The sequence below is a fragment of the Caloenas nicobarica genome, chromosome 8, assembly GCF_036013445.1.
Source record: "Caloenas nicobarica isolate bCalNic1 chromosome 8, bCalNic1.hap1, whole genome shotgun sequence".
Lineage (NCBI taxonomy): Eukaryota > Metazoa > Chordata > Aves > Columbiformes > Columbidae > Caloenas > Caloenas nicobarica.
In genome coordinates this window covers 16493625-16509833 of record NC_088252.1, presented here as the reverse complement: position 1 = coordinate 16509833, position 16209 = coordinate 16493625, and the positions used below count along the sequence as shown (strand labels likewise).

The following is a 16209-nucleotide window of genomic DNA, read 5'->3' as shown; positions in this document are numbered from 1 at the left end:
CTGATACCTTGTATCACATTAATTAAATCATTGAACATTTGAGAGGGGACAGCTTTCGGTTGAGCTGTAATTGTCTCTAGGCCCTCCAAGCCCTGCAGTCCCAGGAAGGTGCTGGGGGCAGCGGGGCTGCTCCTCCAGCCCAGGGTTAGCAGAGAGGCTTTCTGCTGCTGTCTGGCTGCGTAGACCAACGCTATTTCACTCTCACTCCTCTTCCAAGCCGTGTCAGTGCTGTGAACGCTGCAAGCCCGGCTCCTTTCACTGGCATGCCTAAGCCCAAAGCTTTTGCTCTGCTCAGGACCCATGGTGGCAGCTGCCCGACGGCTCCCCAGGGTACATGAATTGCTTGGCTGGCTTGAAAGGCAGGGCACAGCCAGGCAAGTCATTTATTTATGAATTTATTTATGAACATGTGCAGTTTGATGCTGCAGTTGGAGAGGGGAGAGCAGAGCAGTGCTGGCCCCGCTGCCCCCACCCAGGCGTCCTGCGGTAGCACCGACACAGGCAATTAAAACCTGGGCTTATCTTCCTACAGAATATTTTAGTGGCTGCTTAATACCAACTTGATGGCTATTTCTGTTTTCAGAAATGAGCATCAGCTTTTCTGCTGATCCACCAAGTGAAGGTCTCTGTATTTTTTTTAATGCTCTGTCACTTGTTCCAAGTGCCACCGTGTGTGTGATGTGGGACCCTGTTGCAAGGGAGCCGGGCTGTGGGGTGGGATGGAAGACTTGGGTGTCCTGGGCAGATGGGACTGTATTGCACCTGGATTCTGTTTACATACACACAACAGGAAAGAAGGATTTCCGGCAGCATTTAGGCTGGGCCTGTTCTGTGCTTGTTTTCTCTAAAAGAGAAGTCAAATTGTTTGTGGGGCAAGGAATAGGGACACGGAAGGATTTGGCTTGCAGAACAATGGAGTTGGATGGGTTTGGGGGGGTTCCTGTGGACAAGCTGGAGCGGTTCACCATTAGCTGGATTGGGGTTTCTGTACTGGGGATGCTCAGGTTTGAGCCCTTCCAGCTAATGTACAGTGGCAATGGGAACAGAGGTGTTACTGGCCCTTCCCAAACTGGCAAAAGTCGTGGTTGAGTTGAAAGCTGCAAAGGCTCTTTAAACAAAAAAATTGTGAGACAACAGGACACAGAGATTTACAGCTGCTGCATCTGAATTTGCCTTGCTTATGAAGTTTGCTGTTGCTCTGATATGAAGAGCTAAGTAAATGCTAAATGAACTGTATTTAAAAATGCTTCCTCAATAAATGGCCTTGCAAATTAAATTTCAGAAGGTGATCTTACCTTTAGCCCATCTTGATGATAATTTTAATTATGGTTAATAAAAATTCAGTCTGCATTTCGAATTTATTGTCTTACCTCATCATGACTTCATCCTTTAACAAGATTGGAAATGATGCAAGTGTGTGCAGGGCAAAGCGCTCACCTAGAGACTTGGGACTGGTAAGAAAGGATCTTAGTACAAGTGCCATTTGAAGCCTTTCCTGAGTATACTAAACTCAATCCTAACTCCAGCTGGAACTTTTATTCCCTTTTCTCCTGGAAAGTTGTTTGTTGGTTTCTAACCTAAATATACCCATAGGGTGTTGATATATTGATATTATGCCAGTATCTACCTTGTTCTTCTCCTTCTCTGGTGCTTACCTGTCCATACTGTTGACAGCATACACTCATATTCCACAGCCATCCATCCCCTGGCTGGCTGAACAAGTCCTCAGGTCCTCTGAGATGACCTGTTCATCTTCCTGTACCTGCTCCAATTGTGCGTTTATTGTTCTTGGGCTCCATCACCCAGCAGGACACGTGGTGCTGTTGGTGAGGTCTCAGCTGGGCCATCAGTGTGACTCCTTGGCCATCATCTGTGTTTCCTCTCTTTGGAGGCTGCATTGTATGAGCTGTAGTTGGGATTTCTTTATCATCCCTCAGTCTGAGGAGCAAAGGAAACTGTAAAAACATGGGTGTCGCAGTGCCTCTGGGTCACAGTTACCAGCTGTCCTCCTGTTCCACCCACACCTTCTGGAAATGGTGGGTTTTCACATTGGGTGTCTATCAGCTCTCCATTGCAGACAGAGATACTCAGGCAGCCTCGTCATCTTGCTCATGGTGTCTTGGGGAACTCATGGCAGAGCTTTTGGGAAGCATTGGCAGCACGTGTGTGCTGCTGAGCCCCCCAGCCCCTGCCCAGCTGGACCTGCAGCTGCTGGTGCTGCCAGAGATCTGCCAGCGCTGGGTGTTTCTTGTGGATGTTATGGGACAGCGCAGCTCTTAAAAAGCTGCGTTGGAAACACTCCCCTTAGGATTCTCTTTCTCTTTCCCTCTCTCTGGTTTTTTTTTCTTTCATCTCCAGGACATTTCACAATTGCAGATTTAAGATACAGCAGCAGGCGGCCGTATTATTCACCGCCTGGTGCAAATTTAATCTTTGCTCTGTGAAAATCACAGACAGGATAGAGAACTGAGTGAACTGTCATGTCCATAAAGATAATCTGGCAAATTAATGGGTTCAGTGTGTACCTTTAATGGGATTTCTTCCATGTTCTTTTAAGCATTGTTATTGCCATACGTAGCATAGCATGCTCTTCCTCCTGTTCCAAACACCAGTGAGAGCCTGTGGATGAATGTCCATGGAGAGGGCATCCTTTTGGGTTGGAAAGTGTTTGTGGCTGGCTCGCTATCCAGGGTTTTCCTGTCCGTGCTGGCTGCCCTGGTATCCCAAACATTCATTTGATCAGAAACACATGCAGACACAGATATGCCCCACGTGTCAATCTGCCAAAGGGAAGAAAGAGAGGAAAAGCAACTTCGAAACCATTTGTTCCGTTATTCCGCATCCGGTGAGCACTGAGTAACTCATGGCTGAGCTGCATCCCTGGTCTCCTGCTGGGTTGGAACAGTTGCAAGCACTGCAGCGTCGTCCCTTGCCTTTGCACAGGGCAGGCTTTGGCCAGACACACATCCATTTCTTGAAGCCAGTTTCCTGAGGTAACAGGGATATACAAATAACTTTTCAACTGTCAGTTGAGGAAGATAAGAGAAACTTAGTATCAAAACTGAAGATAGGAGCATGGTCAAAGCCAACTAAGGTGTAGTCTGCTCAAGTATCTTATTTAACCTGAAGGTTTATATCAGTACTCTGGATTTTATGATCATTTATTTATCATGGGCTTTTAAATCACTGTATTCGGGCAATTTGGTTATAAGTAACCCTTCTGCTGTTTCTTTCTCTTCTCCTCTTGGCCTATGCTTTTAATAAAGTGATATCACTTACTTGGAGAACATTAAATGCCACGTAGGCTTCAAGAAACTTTAAACGTACATGTTGGAGAATCTGGCAAAGCATGACTTGTAAGGGAATATCTCTTAGTAACAAGCTGATTTAATTGGAAAACATGGTTTCACATCTGAGAGAAACAATTCTGCAGAGCATGTAGGAGGCTCGTTCCATACGTGGGCTGTGCTTGCTTTCTGGAGCACCCTGATGGCTCCTGTGTGTCCTGGGGATCCGTGACATCCCTGGGAGCAGATTCGTATCCTGTGCTATTTTTATAAGGTTTATTTCATTGTTGCTCAATGACAAGATCACGTTTGGGCCTGGGTTAGATGACTGTACTTCTATATCTGATATTAGGAAACTTTGTAAGTGGTATATGCGGTGGTGCCCAGTCTCATTTGAACCAACCCAAGCAGTAGGACACCAGCTGCAGCTGCATGGCAAGCTTGCCCTCAAGAAAGGTTTCCTGCTCAAAAAGATGGTCAAAAGCAAAGACCTCCTGGGGTTAAAAGAAAAAAATATATAGAAAAGTATACCTGGGTTTTAAGGTTGTGGGAAGCTTTCAAATGTCTGCCTTGTTGCCTTCACATTTTCAAAGTTGAAGAACTTTTATGCAAGAGGTAGATTTTTGCTTGTATTGCTGTTGATACTAAAGATTGCTCGTAAGTATAAAGTAGGGTGGGGTCTGAGATTTCAAGGTTTCCAGTTTTCTTTGGTGATGTTCAGCACTGGACTGATTCCTGTTTCTTTTTCCCACCGTTAAGGCCGTTTCAAGCCTTCCAAGCTTTTGTTGTTTCATTTTTATAACAAAACCCACATGGATTAAATGTGGTAGGTTCAAGATTATGTCCTGATGTCCCCACAGCAGCATTGCTGGTGTCAGTGTCCCGGTCTGGGGTCAGGCAGCCCGGAGGGTGATGTCAGCATCGTTGCAGTAATTGTGGTTTTATTGCATTTGGCAGCTGGTGATGGAGTTCTGTGGCGCAGGCTCCGTCACTGACCTCATCAAGAACACAAAGGGGAACACCTTGAAGGAGGAGTGGATCGCCTACATCTGCAGAGAGATTTTACGGGTACGTGTGCGGAGGGAGGTGGGCGTCAGGTGTTGGAGCATCGCACTCGGTGCTCGGGGTACACGAAAAGCCTTCAGCTCTGTAGGCATCCTGTCTGCCGTGCTGCCATGGGCTGGAGCTGCTTCGATGCTGGTGAGCATGAATGATTCGTGTACTGGTATGATGCATAACAAATAAGCCCTGTTTAATGTCCTTTAGCTCTGTTAGTTCCCTGATTTTTAACCCTCTTTTTCCTTCAACAAAAGTGTAATTTTCTTTATTATTAATAGGCCAAAGATTTGTTTACATTAGAATTACATTTTCAGAAAGGTGAGGACTAATAAAGTCGGTGGAAAGAATCTTCACGATTAAAAAGCACCCCACGTTTTATTAAATCCACGTCTCTGGCTTTAATGAGGATGCTCTAGCTTTTATACCCACAAGATAAAAGTTTGACTGGAACGTCTTAAAATGGGCTGCACCAGAGTTTCATGTAATGGGAGATGGCAGGTTCAGCAAAGACTTGCTTACATTTTGCACAGCTGAGGTCAGATGATGTGATTGTAATGGTTGCTTGACGTTAAAATCTATCATTCCATGAACTGAGGAGAAAGCAGAAAGTAGAAATATCAAACGTGAAGGAAACCTGTAGAAGAGCCATTCAAGTGATGGGAAGAGAGGAAGTGGCCTCAAGTTGTGCCAGGGAAAGTTTAGGTTGGATGTTAGGAAAAATGTCTTCACAGAAAGAGTTGTCAGGCATTGGAACAGGCTGCCCAGGGAAGTGGTGGAGTCACCATCCCTGGAGGGGTTTAAAAGACACGTAGATGTGTCACTTAGGGATGTGGTTTAGTGGTGCCCTTGACAGTGTTAGGTTTACGGTTGGACTTGATCTTCAAGGTCTTTTCTAACCTGAATGACTCTATGATTCTATGAAAGAAATTGAGGGAAAATGACTGCTCTGGTAGGAGGTGTCTGACACTGCTGCTGAAGCTGCTGCTGGTGTCCGGAGGTGACACAGCACTTCTCTGTGTCCCAGAATGCCACCATCACACCAGCATGACGTGCGGAAGAGGCTGGTTCTGTAGCTCGTCACTTGTTACACAGACGCTGCTTTCAGTGCCAGGAAACTGCAGCTCCACAGGCTTATTTTAAATGTCTGAGCTCTGTGAGCCTACTTCTTAAAATAGTCCCTGGCAGCGAGTCAGGACCCAGCCAGACTCATGTCCCAGGGCCACCATTGCGTGTCACTGCTCATATTTTGGCCGTGTGTTGGGGTGGTTGGTTGGTGACCTCTGTAGGGTTTCAGCTGATGGAAGCTGGTGCTGCAGAAAGTGGCTTAATCCTGGTTCAGATGTCGATGGCCAGTTGTAATTCTAACACAAGGCTTGATCCCACGTTGTTAAAGGATTTATTGAAATCCAGTGAAATTTTTACTTTGCCTGCAATGCACAAAGGTGCCTCTAACCAGGTATAACACGGCTAAAAAAGGGCGCCCGTACAGATATAATCTGTTCCACAGTGTTGTCCCAAGGTAACGAGCACATAAAATGACTAATAACTACCAGTAGTGATAACAGAAATAATTTTCTTCCTCAAATATGGATGTTTAATGTGAAATGTAAACCTAATGCAAAATCAGTTTTTGAAGTAATACGTATTTTTCCTAAGCTGGCAATATAGGTGGATGTTACTTTGAAACTGAAATAATAAATGAATGAAATAGAAATGTATGATGCAAAAAGATATTAATGAGCTAATAAAAAAGCACAACATAGAAGCTAGTTTACCTTTAGCCTTTGAGACAGGTTTTTAACTTGAGCTATATCTCTGTTAGGGATATGTGCAAGTTATAGTATTTGTATTTGCATGGTAGCTTTTTTAATACAAGCTTTTCAGTGTATTGAAGTCCCGTTTATTGAACCAATATAACAAGAGAACTGGGTTTTTTTCAGTTTCTCGATGATGGAAATACAGAAAGGAGACAAAACCATTCTATTATTTCTGCCACAGAAATGACTCCCTAAGGCAGGGGTGCACACGGGGGAAGATATGTCTAGAGCTGTGAAGGGATTTGGTTTAATACAAGTTTCTGCAGAAACTGAAAGGTTGGATTTAATCCCTACAGAATTGATGGTTCCCATTTCCTGCTATGGGGAGGACCCACTGCAGCACGTATAGCCCATTGGTGGGTGTCTCGCTTGCCAGGCATGTCCCCACGTGTGACATAGGACAGGATTTTGAACACATGATAAACAAAAGCATTCTCAAGTGCTTAACTCCAACTGTGAGTCTTTCGTTTCTGGAGCATAATTGGTTGAGGAGGAATGTCAGAAAATAACATGGTTTGAACTTGGATTCCTCTAACCTTTCTCTTAATTCTCTAGGGTTTGAGTCATCTACACCAGCACAAAGTAATTCATCGAGACATCAAGGGACAAAATGTATTGCTGACGGAAAATGCAGAAGTTAAACTAGGTAAGAGTGGGTTAGAGCTTGTGGAAACTGCAAGTGGGGTGCTTGGAGAGAAGCAGCAAAGCTTGACTTGGAGAAAGGGGATGGGCACTAAGAGCTACTCAGTGTTTTTCTCGTGCCAGCCTCAATAACATGACCTTGGATGTTGACCAAGTGCTGTGCAATAAACTGCCAGTGGTTGATGGCCAAGTTCTGCATGCAAAGATGTGATTGCAGTGGTGTTTCTGTTCAGACAGGTAGTTTGGGCAGCTCTGCCATCAGAAACAGATTAAGCAATCAAGACCATTGTTTCATGTCCCAGGTTAAAAATTGGCCTGTGTGCATCACCAGACAGTGTAGAAGGATGTTCCCTCACACCTTCCTATAGTGTCCTACAGGATCACAGTCTAGTCAGTTTAATGTCACATAATCCTGATTCGTTTTCTAAGCCAACCTGTTGGGGAGAATTTAATTTGCAAGAACTACTCTGAGTTTCATATGTGATGTTAGTCACCCTGGAGAATACCAGGCATTCACGTGAAGATCTGGAAGACAGCAGATCAGCAGAGGTGATATCCTCAGTTGTCCAGCACAAGTGTTAAGGCTGTCTTTGTGCATTTTAATTTATACCAGTGATGAAAGATCCCTTACACTGGTAAAGTGAGGTGCAAGCCTTGTTTTCCCATGTCCCTCCTCTCTCTTTCCAGCAGAATAAAACCCCAGATTAACAGATGGCACCACCAGCTCGTTTGGCTTTATACTGGTGAAGATTCTCCTCCAAGGGGAAATTCTCCAGGGCAAATCTCCAACCATTGTGTTGCGCAAAGTGAACTTAGTGGACCATAAAGTATTTGTTCATTGATTTGATTTCATCAGTTTTTGCTTCATTTTGCAGCTCTCTGCTTGACATTCCTCTACGGGCCTTTGTCCTTGGCCCTTAGTTCCTTAAGTCTTTTGCATTTCTGCCATTTCCAGCAGGAATTAGGTTGAAAAATGAGGCTTCTACCGATATTTGGCAGGCTTTAATTCACATGAGAAAGCATAGAACAAAGGCTGCAGCTTATTCATGTTGTTAACCCTGTTTCTCATTAGTATGAGGAGCTGTGATTTCTTTTCATTGCCTCCTGGCAAGGCGGAAAAGGCACAGGGTCTCTGACGAAACCTGGACATCAGATGACCAGGTTTGTCCTTGACTGACGTCTGTTGATCCCAGCGGAAATCAAACAGGAATGTCTCTGGCTCTGTATTTCTCTCCTGACCCTGCAGGGAAGTTGATCTGAATTATTGTATTGTTTTATGGTCAACAGAATTGTTGCTCAGGTATTCTCCAACCTTACAGTGCCCTGTTGTCTCTCTGATCCACAGTGGATTTTGGTGTCAGCGCTCAGCTGGACAGAACGGTGGGCAGGAGAAACACCTTCATTGGAACGCCTTACTGGATGGCCCCCGAGGTCATTGCCTGCGATGAAAATCCCGATGCCACTTATGACTTTAAGGTACCCCGACAAGCATCCTCTCACTCCTTTACACGTCATTACAGATGTGGTCTTTGCAAAATCTAGCACACTCACAAATAAGGCAGGCAAGGAATGAAAGCTTATTGGTGCTTGCAGTGAGAGTTGTCATCATAAACATCTGAAGAATGTGTTTGGTGTGATCTCAGATTTTATGTCCCGGTACCGTGAACTCAAGCACTCAGGGATTTAGTATATTCTTGCAGCTTTGCAAAATATGTTGACAGGCGGCATCGTCTTGTGCTTTCTGGCTGTTGGATTTTGAAATGCCAACTGAGGTCCAACATGAATCTCCGTTGTGCGGTTCACATATCCAAATTTACCATGAAGAAGTCTTTCCCCATGCTAGGAAAGGTGTCAGACCGAGGCTTCCTACCCGCTAGCCTGCTTTTCAGTGCTGCATGTTTAAATGCTACAGTCAAACAAGTTGTATTTGCTCTGTTTACTCTGGAGAGAAGTCAGGTCAGGTTTAGAAAGGGCAAAATCACATCTTCTGGCCTGCAGGCTGGTGTTCGCAGGGAGATCTGAAGGTTGCCACACAACCAGACATTTGCGGGGCTGACCTACTTTTCGCGTATCTCCATTGCCTGTTTGAAGTTTATTTTTGGGTTGGAGGCAGCACAACGTTGCTGCTGAGTTATAACATGGCACAGAGCCCCGTGCCACGCCGCTGGCCAGCAGGAGGGTGATGGGTCCCACCTGCCCGTTCAAAATACTGCAAGGTCCGATGTTTAAAACAAGGAGAGCTTGATATATTTTATCCTGTCTCTGCCTTACTCCAAGTTTCTGGACACATGTCTGTAGAAATGTCCCTTAGGTTTTTTGTCTCTTGTTTTTTTGAAAAGTCTAGAGCTTGAATTTCTAGCCCCAAACCCCCTCAGGTCTACTGAATCCAGAGAGGAGAGCAAGACATTAACACCTGAGCTTCAGGGGGAGAAGCTCAGACATATATAAAGCTCATCGTACCTCTGTTCATGCATGTGCTGAGAGGTCACTTTGGCAGGTGATGTTTAAAAAGGACTTTGAGACCCTCTGGTGTGAAGCCAAGTAGCTGCTTTCTAGCAGTAGGACACTACAGTATGAGAGTGCAGCTGCCCACCGTCGTTATACTATTTGGAGTTCAGTTACCAGTCACTCAGAGAAATTTTTGAGAGAGGAAGGATTGTAAAATAACTGAGCAATGCTTTGGTATTGCAGCTATTTAAGTCAACTTTTGAACTGATGATTTTCCAGAGAGCAGCTCTCCAGTGTGAGTTCAAACTCCGGGTTACATAAATTGTTAATGATAAGGACATGTAGATATAGTTTAATCTGCAATTGCTTAATTCTCTTTGATTAAGCAATTACAACGGGCGTTTCCTCAGCTCTGCTGATGGCAGCACATCATAGCAGGGCTGAGCCCGCAGTAGCTGCTCTAGCCACTTCTCCACTGACAGGCTCTGTCGTTCTATTTAATCACAGCTTTTTATTATAATTTAAAAAAAAAAAAAAAGAACTGATATCTTCATAGGCTACTTTCCACCCTCAGAAATCCCTGAGGTTTTTCCTCTTTCCAGAATAACTAGGACACTTAATATGCCATTGAGTGATGCACAAGTGCTGGGACCAGAATCCCTCTGTTGTCCCCGAGGATCAAATGCTCGGGTGCTTGTGTCTCTGAAGTTGGCATTGACCATTTTCCCTTGGCTGGGGGTACCAAACAAAAGGCTGATTGCTGCCGACACACTCACTGCGGGGTGTTTTTGGAGGTTGTGATGCAGGAGCCACTGGACATTAGTCCCTACCCCTTGATCACATCCCTGCACCTGATGTTTCTGCTTTGAAGTGGAGGGAAAAAAATATAAATGACAATTTTTTTCTTTTTCAAAGGGATGCAAATCAGATGCTCTCAGGTTTAGCCGACTGGCTTGAAATAGTGAATACAAAAGATGAGATTTATAGGGTGAAAAAAAGGAATCCTCACAGGCTTAATCTGTTGGACAAAAAGCCTCTGATCTCACTGTTTTCTTAGCCAGAAAGAGATGCCTGTGTAACCTATGGAAGGAGGCAGTGAATGCTTCCTCACAAAAATAAACCACTTTAAAAAAGAACAAATAGAAACCCCATATTGTTGAGGTGATTTGGTGTTTTTTCCCCCAACTGGTCCTCCTTTGTTGTTTAGAGATATCTGGTCAATAAGCTTAGAACCAAAAGGGGAGAGGGAAAAAAGCTTGCTTCCCTTCCCAAGTCAAGACAATGCAAATATATTAGCGTGGTGTCTTTGAACTGAAAAGCTTTTCAGACCCAAAAATAAAAACCTCTCACAAAAAAAAAAAAAAAAGAATTCCAGATCATTATAAAATGTGTGTTTCCCACTGCTTTCTGCAGGAGGCTTAGAGAGGTGATAATCCGTTTCTATATCACTCCAGCTTTAAGATCACTTGGCATCTTGTGTATAATACTGGGCACCTCAGTGTGGAAAGACACACTAGGAATTTGGAAGGAGTTCAGCAGCAGCCCAAAGGGAAGGGGTCATGCGTGCTGAATCATGTGGAAAGACTGTGATAATTAAGTATGCAGCAGAAATCCCAGCTGACCAGAAACAAAGAATGGATGAGACCGTCCTGTGAAAGGGCTGGAAATAAGATTTGAGAGAGAATTTTTAAGCGGGTGCAAAGATGCATAGCAAGGGTGGCATTTGTTAAGGGAGATCTTGAGTTAAAAAGGAGGAAAAGTTCCTTACAATTGAAAATCCAAGTTGTCTTTTCCTGCATGTTGTATGTGAGAAGGTGCTTGTGGTCTCTGGAGACCGCCTCTAACTCTGGCCCAGCTTTTGTGGCTCTTTGCTAGGAAAAACAATCTTTCTGGGACCTGCTCACTGTATTTCAGGTTTAGAGGCTTGAGGTGGTTTGGAAAGGGCAGCTTTTTGAAATGGAGAGGAGAAACGAAGAGGGACTGCAGGGATGTGACAGAGAGCATGATGTGAGAGCTGGAGGTGCTGGAGGAAGTGTGGAAGGCAGAATCCATCCTTCCCACCCTGAAATGTGCCTTTTTACAACATTTACTGGTTCTGATGTGCTAACTGGAGTTTAGCTTGTCTCCAGCAAACATCAGCTGCAGTTATGTAGCATCAGGCCAGTTCTGGTCCCCTGTGCACCCGCAGCTTCTGCCCTTGTCCTTGCCACCCTCCCATCTCCGACAGGTCTCTCCATCCCCTGGAGATGTTTCAAAGGCTGCGCTTGGCATGAAGGCACCAAAATTAGTCCAGGCCTTTTTCCCTCTGCATTGGGTGCTGGGTTGTGGATCATTTGCAGCCCTATACACAGTGTCTAGAATAATGAATTTGCCACTTTCTGCCAAAAAAACAAGCTTGTGGCAGTGCTGTTGGGGAAGGTGCTTGTTTTCTCTTGCTGGGCACATACTGTCTCTGCCCTCGCTGCTGTCCAGGAGAGCTGAGCCATCCTCTGGGGCTCGTTACCACACGTAGAGATACAGCCACAACTCATCAGGGATGGTGGGGTGTGGAGGGCACACTGCTCACCACCACGCTCTGGCAGAGAGCTGGGGACACAAATGTCCCTGTTTGCAAGGGAGAAAGTGGAAGGAAGTGTGATACAAGTATGAAATCAAAGAGTTTTCCAAATAGGTGCGTTCTCTGTGCTCTGATTGTTCAGGAGACGCAACCATGTGGGGTGAGGAAGGTTTGGAAACAGAGTAAATAAAAGTGCACATTTCTCCTCCCACTGGCAAAACGCTGTTTCTCAGGCTTACGTTTATGAGCAGTCCATAATACAAGAGCCTCCTGAGGCATCTCAAGATACTTCATATTTTTAATCTATTCCAGTCAGCCTCTTTTTGGTGGAGCTGTATCAAATCCATGGATGTATCACCCAGCTTTAAGCAGGGATCCTGCAGCCAGGTTTGCTGCTTCTCATGCCTGTGAAGCCAGGGGGTGATTTGTCACCAGTTCATCCGGGAGCCTGCAGTTCATGCATTAGTGCGCAGGGCTCGTTAAGATGCCCCCACCAGGGGACCTTCAGGTCATCAGCATCCCCCCAGGCAGCGTCCTCACCACCGTGACTGGGAGCAGTACCTCAGCTTGGTGGCCGTGACCCACGTCAAAAACACCTTGCAGGTTTTGAAATAAATCTTGGGATAAACCGTGGGGTTGGGAGCCTCCTCTAAAGCCCCAACACGTGGCAGGAGGATGAGACAAGCTCCTAAGGTGGGGTATGGGGGCTTGCATTGGACGTGGAGACCCGGCTGACAGGGCTGAGCCTCCAGGCAGGGGAGAGCTGCGCTTTGCTCCTCACCTGGTTCCCACTGCTGTGACAATGCTCCCCTGCATCACCTCAGTCCCTCTGCTTTCTTCTACAGAGTGACCTCTGGTCTTTGGGGATAACGGCCATCGAGATGGCAGAAGGCGCTCCCCGTAAGTAGATGCATTGGTCTGCTTTAATTAACCCAGGGTTGTCACGTGCTGGCGTTTGCTGAGCACCAGCTGGCACTCGGTTCTCTGCAAGAAACAGTGTGCAAAGGTTTTCCCAAGCAACCTGGGCTTGCTGAGATGGAACTCTCAGGGTCCGTGGAGACAAAGCTGCCAGGGCAGTGTGCCCCAGGGGACAGGATGGGCAGCGAGCAAAGACACACGACCCTGTGTGACTCCTGTGGCGCCACTTGAGCGCTTTGGGACTCAGTTTCCTCTAACAAAATACATATGAAGAAGAGGTGGAGGACTGCCAACAGGTAAAACGCTGCTCCTCTGTGCTGGTGTTCCACTGACCTCCACAGTGACACAGGTGATGGCACACTGGGTTCAGCTGCTGCATCTGCAGGGGTCACACAGGTGTTTCAGTGTTATCCTGGGACCCTCCTTGCATGCTGGTAAATGCAAATAAATAAATCAGAGCACAATAGCACGTGGTGCAGCTGCACTGTTCTCTGGGCCCGTTGCTGTCAGCACCTGGCAGGGTGCTGGGGACCCAGCCAGCCCCTGCTGCTGGGCCCGGTGGTGCTGGGGACACGCTGCTGGGCTGGGGACATCAGCTCTCATCCGAGCTCCAGGCTGCTGCCAGGCCAGGGGTTGTCGCTGCAAATCCTCCTGCTGTGCTGGTCTTGCAGCCTCTTTTTAGGAAACCCAGGGGGTCTGTGAGGTGCTGTGCCGTGTTTAATGCCTCTTCTTGCACTTTGCAGCTCTCTGTGACATGCACCCCATGAGAGCCCTCTTCCTCATCCCCCGCAACCCAGCCCCAAGGTTGAAATCCAAGAAGTGGTGAGTCTCTTTCTCGATTCTCAATGGCTATAGAAACATCCCAGGAGCAACATGTTTCCGCAGCCCAGGTGCACTGGGGATTTGGTGCTTATGTTTATATAGGTTTGGGGGTCACTGATGGTCTCTGGCATCACCCAGTGAGTGGGGTTTGGGGTCTTGATCACCTACAGAGGGACAATTTGGCCTGAAGGAGTCGTGCCCCAAGGAACAGAGGGTTTCCTAGGCAGGCAGAGAGGGGAGCGCTCCCCAATGCTGCTGCTTCACTGTGCGTAGTTGGCTTTTCCAAGACGGTTCCTGCAGCCTGAAGCCAGATGACACTTTGCTTGGCTCCCGTTTCTTTCCAGTCAGGTTCTGTTTTCAAGTGGAAACATGTATCCAGGCCAAAAAAAAGGATAGTTTATCTTGAAGGCCCAAGAATGCAGAGATTTGTACTTAGTTTGGGCTTTATTTTAAAATTTTGCAGGAAAAAATACGTCACTGTTTTGAAAAAAATGCAGGGCATGCCAATAAAAACCTGTAGGAAAAATATTCCTGAAGCCCAGCAGATGTTGTTTTGTTACTGTATGTTCTGTACCAATGCAGCTGGAATCTTTAAAAACACTCATCTTTGGTTCAGGCAGTTTGCCTGCCCCAGGTTCAGCAGTGGTTTGGTCAGGAAAGATCTACCAGTTGTTAGAGAGACAGCATTGCCCCTGGGTACTAGGTAGGCTGAGCTTGTGGAGGGAAGTTTTGCCTTATTCCTTGAAATTATGCTTATTATCTTGTGGAAATTTAAAAAAAAAAAAAAAAGTAGTAATTGGTAGGTAATTGAAATCACTTTATGCCAAACAGCAGGTATTTTGTTGCTGGGAGAGGAGCGAGACGGGGCTTGGAGTCCTCTGCACCAGATGTGTGGTGTTGGGGTTTTAGGGCCAGCCCCCCTTAAACTCACCTAGGCTTTGGCAGGAGACATCTGAATTTTGTCAGTCTGATCATCAGCTCCTCCAGTACCAAACCGGGAGGAGAGAGGCCTGTCCTGGCTGGCTCTGCAGAGGGTGTCAGAGATGCTCGGTCGCCTTTGCAGCCATCTGAGGATACACCATTAGTCAGCTGAGAAAAGAGTTTATGTGCTTGTTTTCTGCCAGATCACCAGTCTCCTACTTCATTATGCTCTCACTGCTACAGCACAAAATGGATTGTAAGACTTTGGAGTTTATTTTTCATACAAAAGTGCTGTTTATTCAGCAAAGGCTCCCTCAGCCTGCAGGCAGAGGGGAGCTGACAAAAGCAAGTTTTGAGCAGAACATTTTCCCCATCTCCTTAAGGTAAAAATGGAGCTGGGCTGGAAGTTGTATTTTATTCCCTGCTCTGAAATACCAGGATGTGTTTTGTGCCAGCTGGGATGTTGCTTGGAGCCACCTTCCCCTCGCGTGGCTCAGGTTTGCACATCTCGTGGTGGTCAGCCGTGGTGGGGGATCTGCCCGGGCTCTGCTGCTCCCTCCAGGGCTGTGCTCTGTCCATGACAGGGGTGGCATCCTGGGGGCTTTGGGAGAGGGATTGCTTTAGAAGTCATAGTTTAATGAGACTCCCTCTTCAGGGGAGTGTGATGCTCACCTGGGCCTCTGCTCCCCATCCATGAGCAGGCAGGGATCCCTGGTCTCTGGCAGAGCTGGGACATGTCTACGCTGGGCAGCTCAAACCTGCGTGCATCTTCCAAGCTTTCATTGTAATGGGAAACTCCAAAGGACTCAGATGAAGCTCCAAGCCAGTACGACGCCACTGATTCCTGAAGAAAAAATCTTTTCAGCATTTCTAGCAGGACACCGGGCAAACTTCTGTCCTTGGCTCATTTCTCAGCTGGAGGTTTTGGGGCCGGCCAGGATGGGTCCTGGAGCTCTGCAAGCCTGACCCAAGAAGACTGGAGATATTTGACCAGCTTTCACCGTGGCTCTCTGGCAGTCTGTGGGATTGTTTTCACAAGAGAAAAACAAAATGAAGAAAGGTTCAACTTGAACCTTGAGTTCATCCTTGCTTCTGTGTGCAGCAGCATGCGAAGGTACACCAAGTGGGCAGCGGCACCTTTTTCTTACGTTACAGAAACAGCAAAGTGACTCCAGCACCTTTGAGGGTAAATCAGGGAAGGCCAAGAGGGGAAAACAGGCACAGGAGCTGTGCCAGACTGAAAATCCCGGAGAGGAAAATGCTTTTGTTGTTTACTAAATCCTTGAACTGGCTTTTAAAATAGGGCCGTGTTCCTATGAAACTAAAGTCTTTGGTATCATTTTCTTTCCCAAGTAAAACCAGCCAGCAACAAAGCTTTATTCTCTTGTTCCTGCCTTTCTCAGGTGAAATGAACTTGAACTTTAGCTAAAGGCACTTAGCTATAAGCACTCCCTAGCCCTGCCTTATCAGAGATGACAGAATCTCTTTGTTAATGAGGTGACATTTGCACTGTGATACCACTTCTCATCCACGCAGCTGCAAAGACTTTGCAAACATTGATTTAAGCTTTGCAAACCCCAGGAGCTGGAGGAGTGTGTGGTTCATGAAGATGGGCTGAGATGTGTGACGGTGTCCTCCTGGATCAGAGCCATGGAAAAAGCCCTTGTCATCTGCTCCAGTCCCGCTAAGGGCTGAACTGTACCACTGGACGGGCTTGTTTTTTTGGAGAGGAAGATTT

The 16209-nt window shown here is 46.4% G+C and overlaps 1 protein-coding gene across 3 annotated transcripts in view; it reads left to right on the top strand.

The window, feature by feature from the left end:
- TNIK (TRAF2 and NCK interacting kinase) overlaps nucleotides 1-16209 on the top strand; it is a 157593-nt gene that overhangs the window by 89306 nt on the left and 52078 nt on the right. For all 3 annotated transcript variants that reach the window (XM_065639872.1, XM_065639873.1, XM_065639875.1), the window contains exons 5-9: nucleotides 4245-4355; nucleotides 6719-6809; nucleotides 8151-8281; nucleotides 12656-12710; nucleotides 13472-13550. In XM_065639872.1, coding sequence (XP_065495944.1) covers nucleotides 4245-4355; nucleotides 6719-6809; nucleotides 8151-8281; nucleotides 12656-12710; nucleotides 13472-13550 — 467 coding nt within the window. The remainder of the gene's footprint in view (nucleotides 1-4244; nucleotides 4356-6718; nucleotides 6810-8150; nucleotides 8282-12655; nucleotides 12711-13471; nucleotides 13551-16209) is intronic.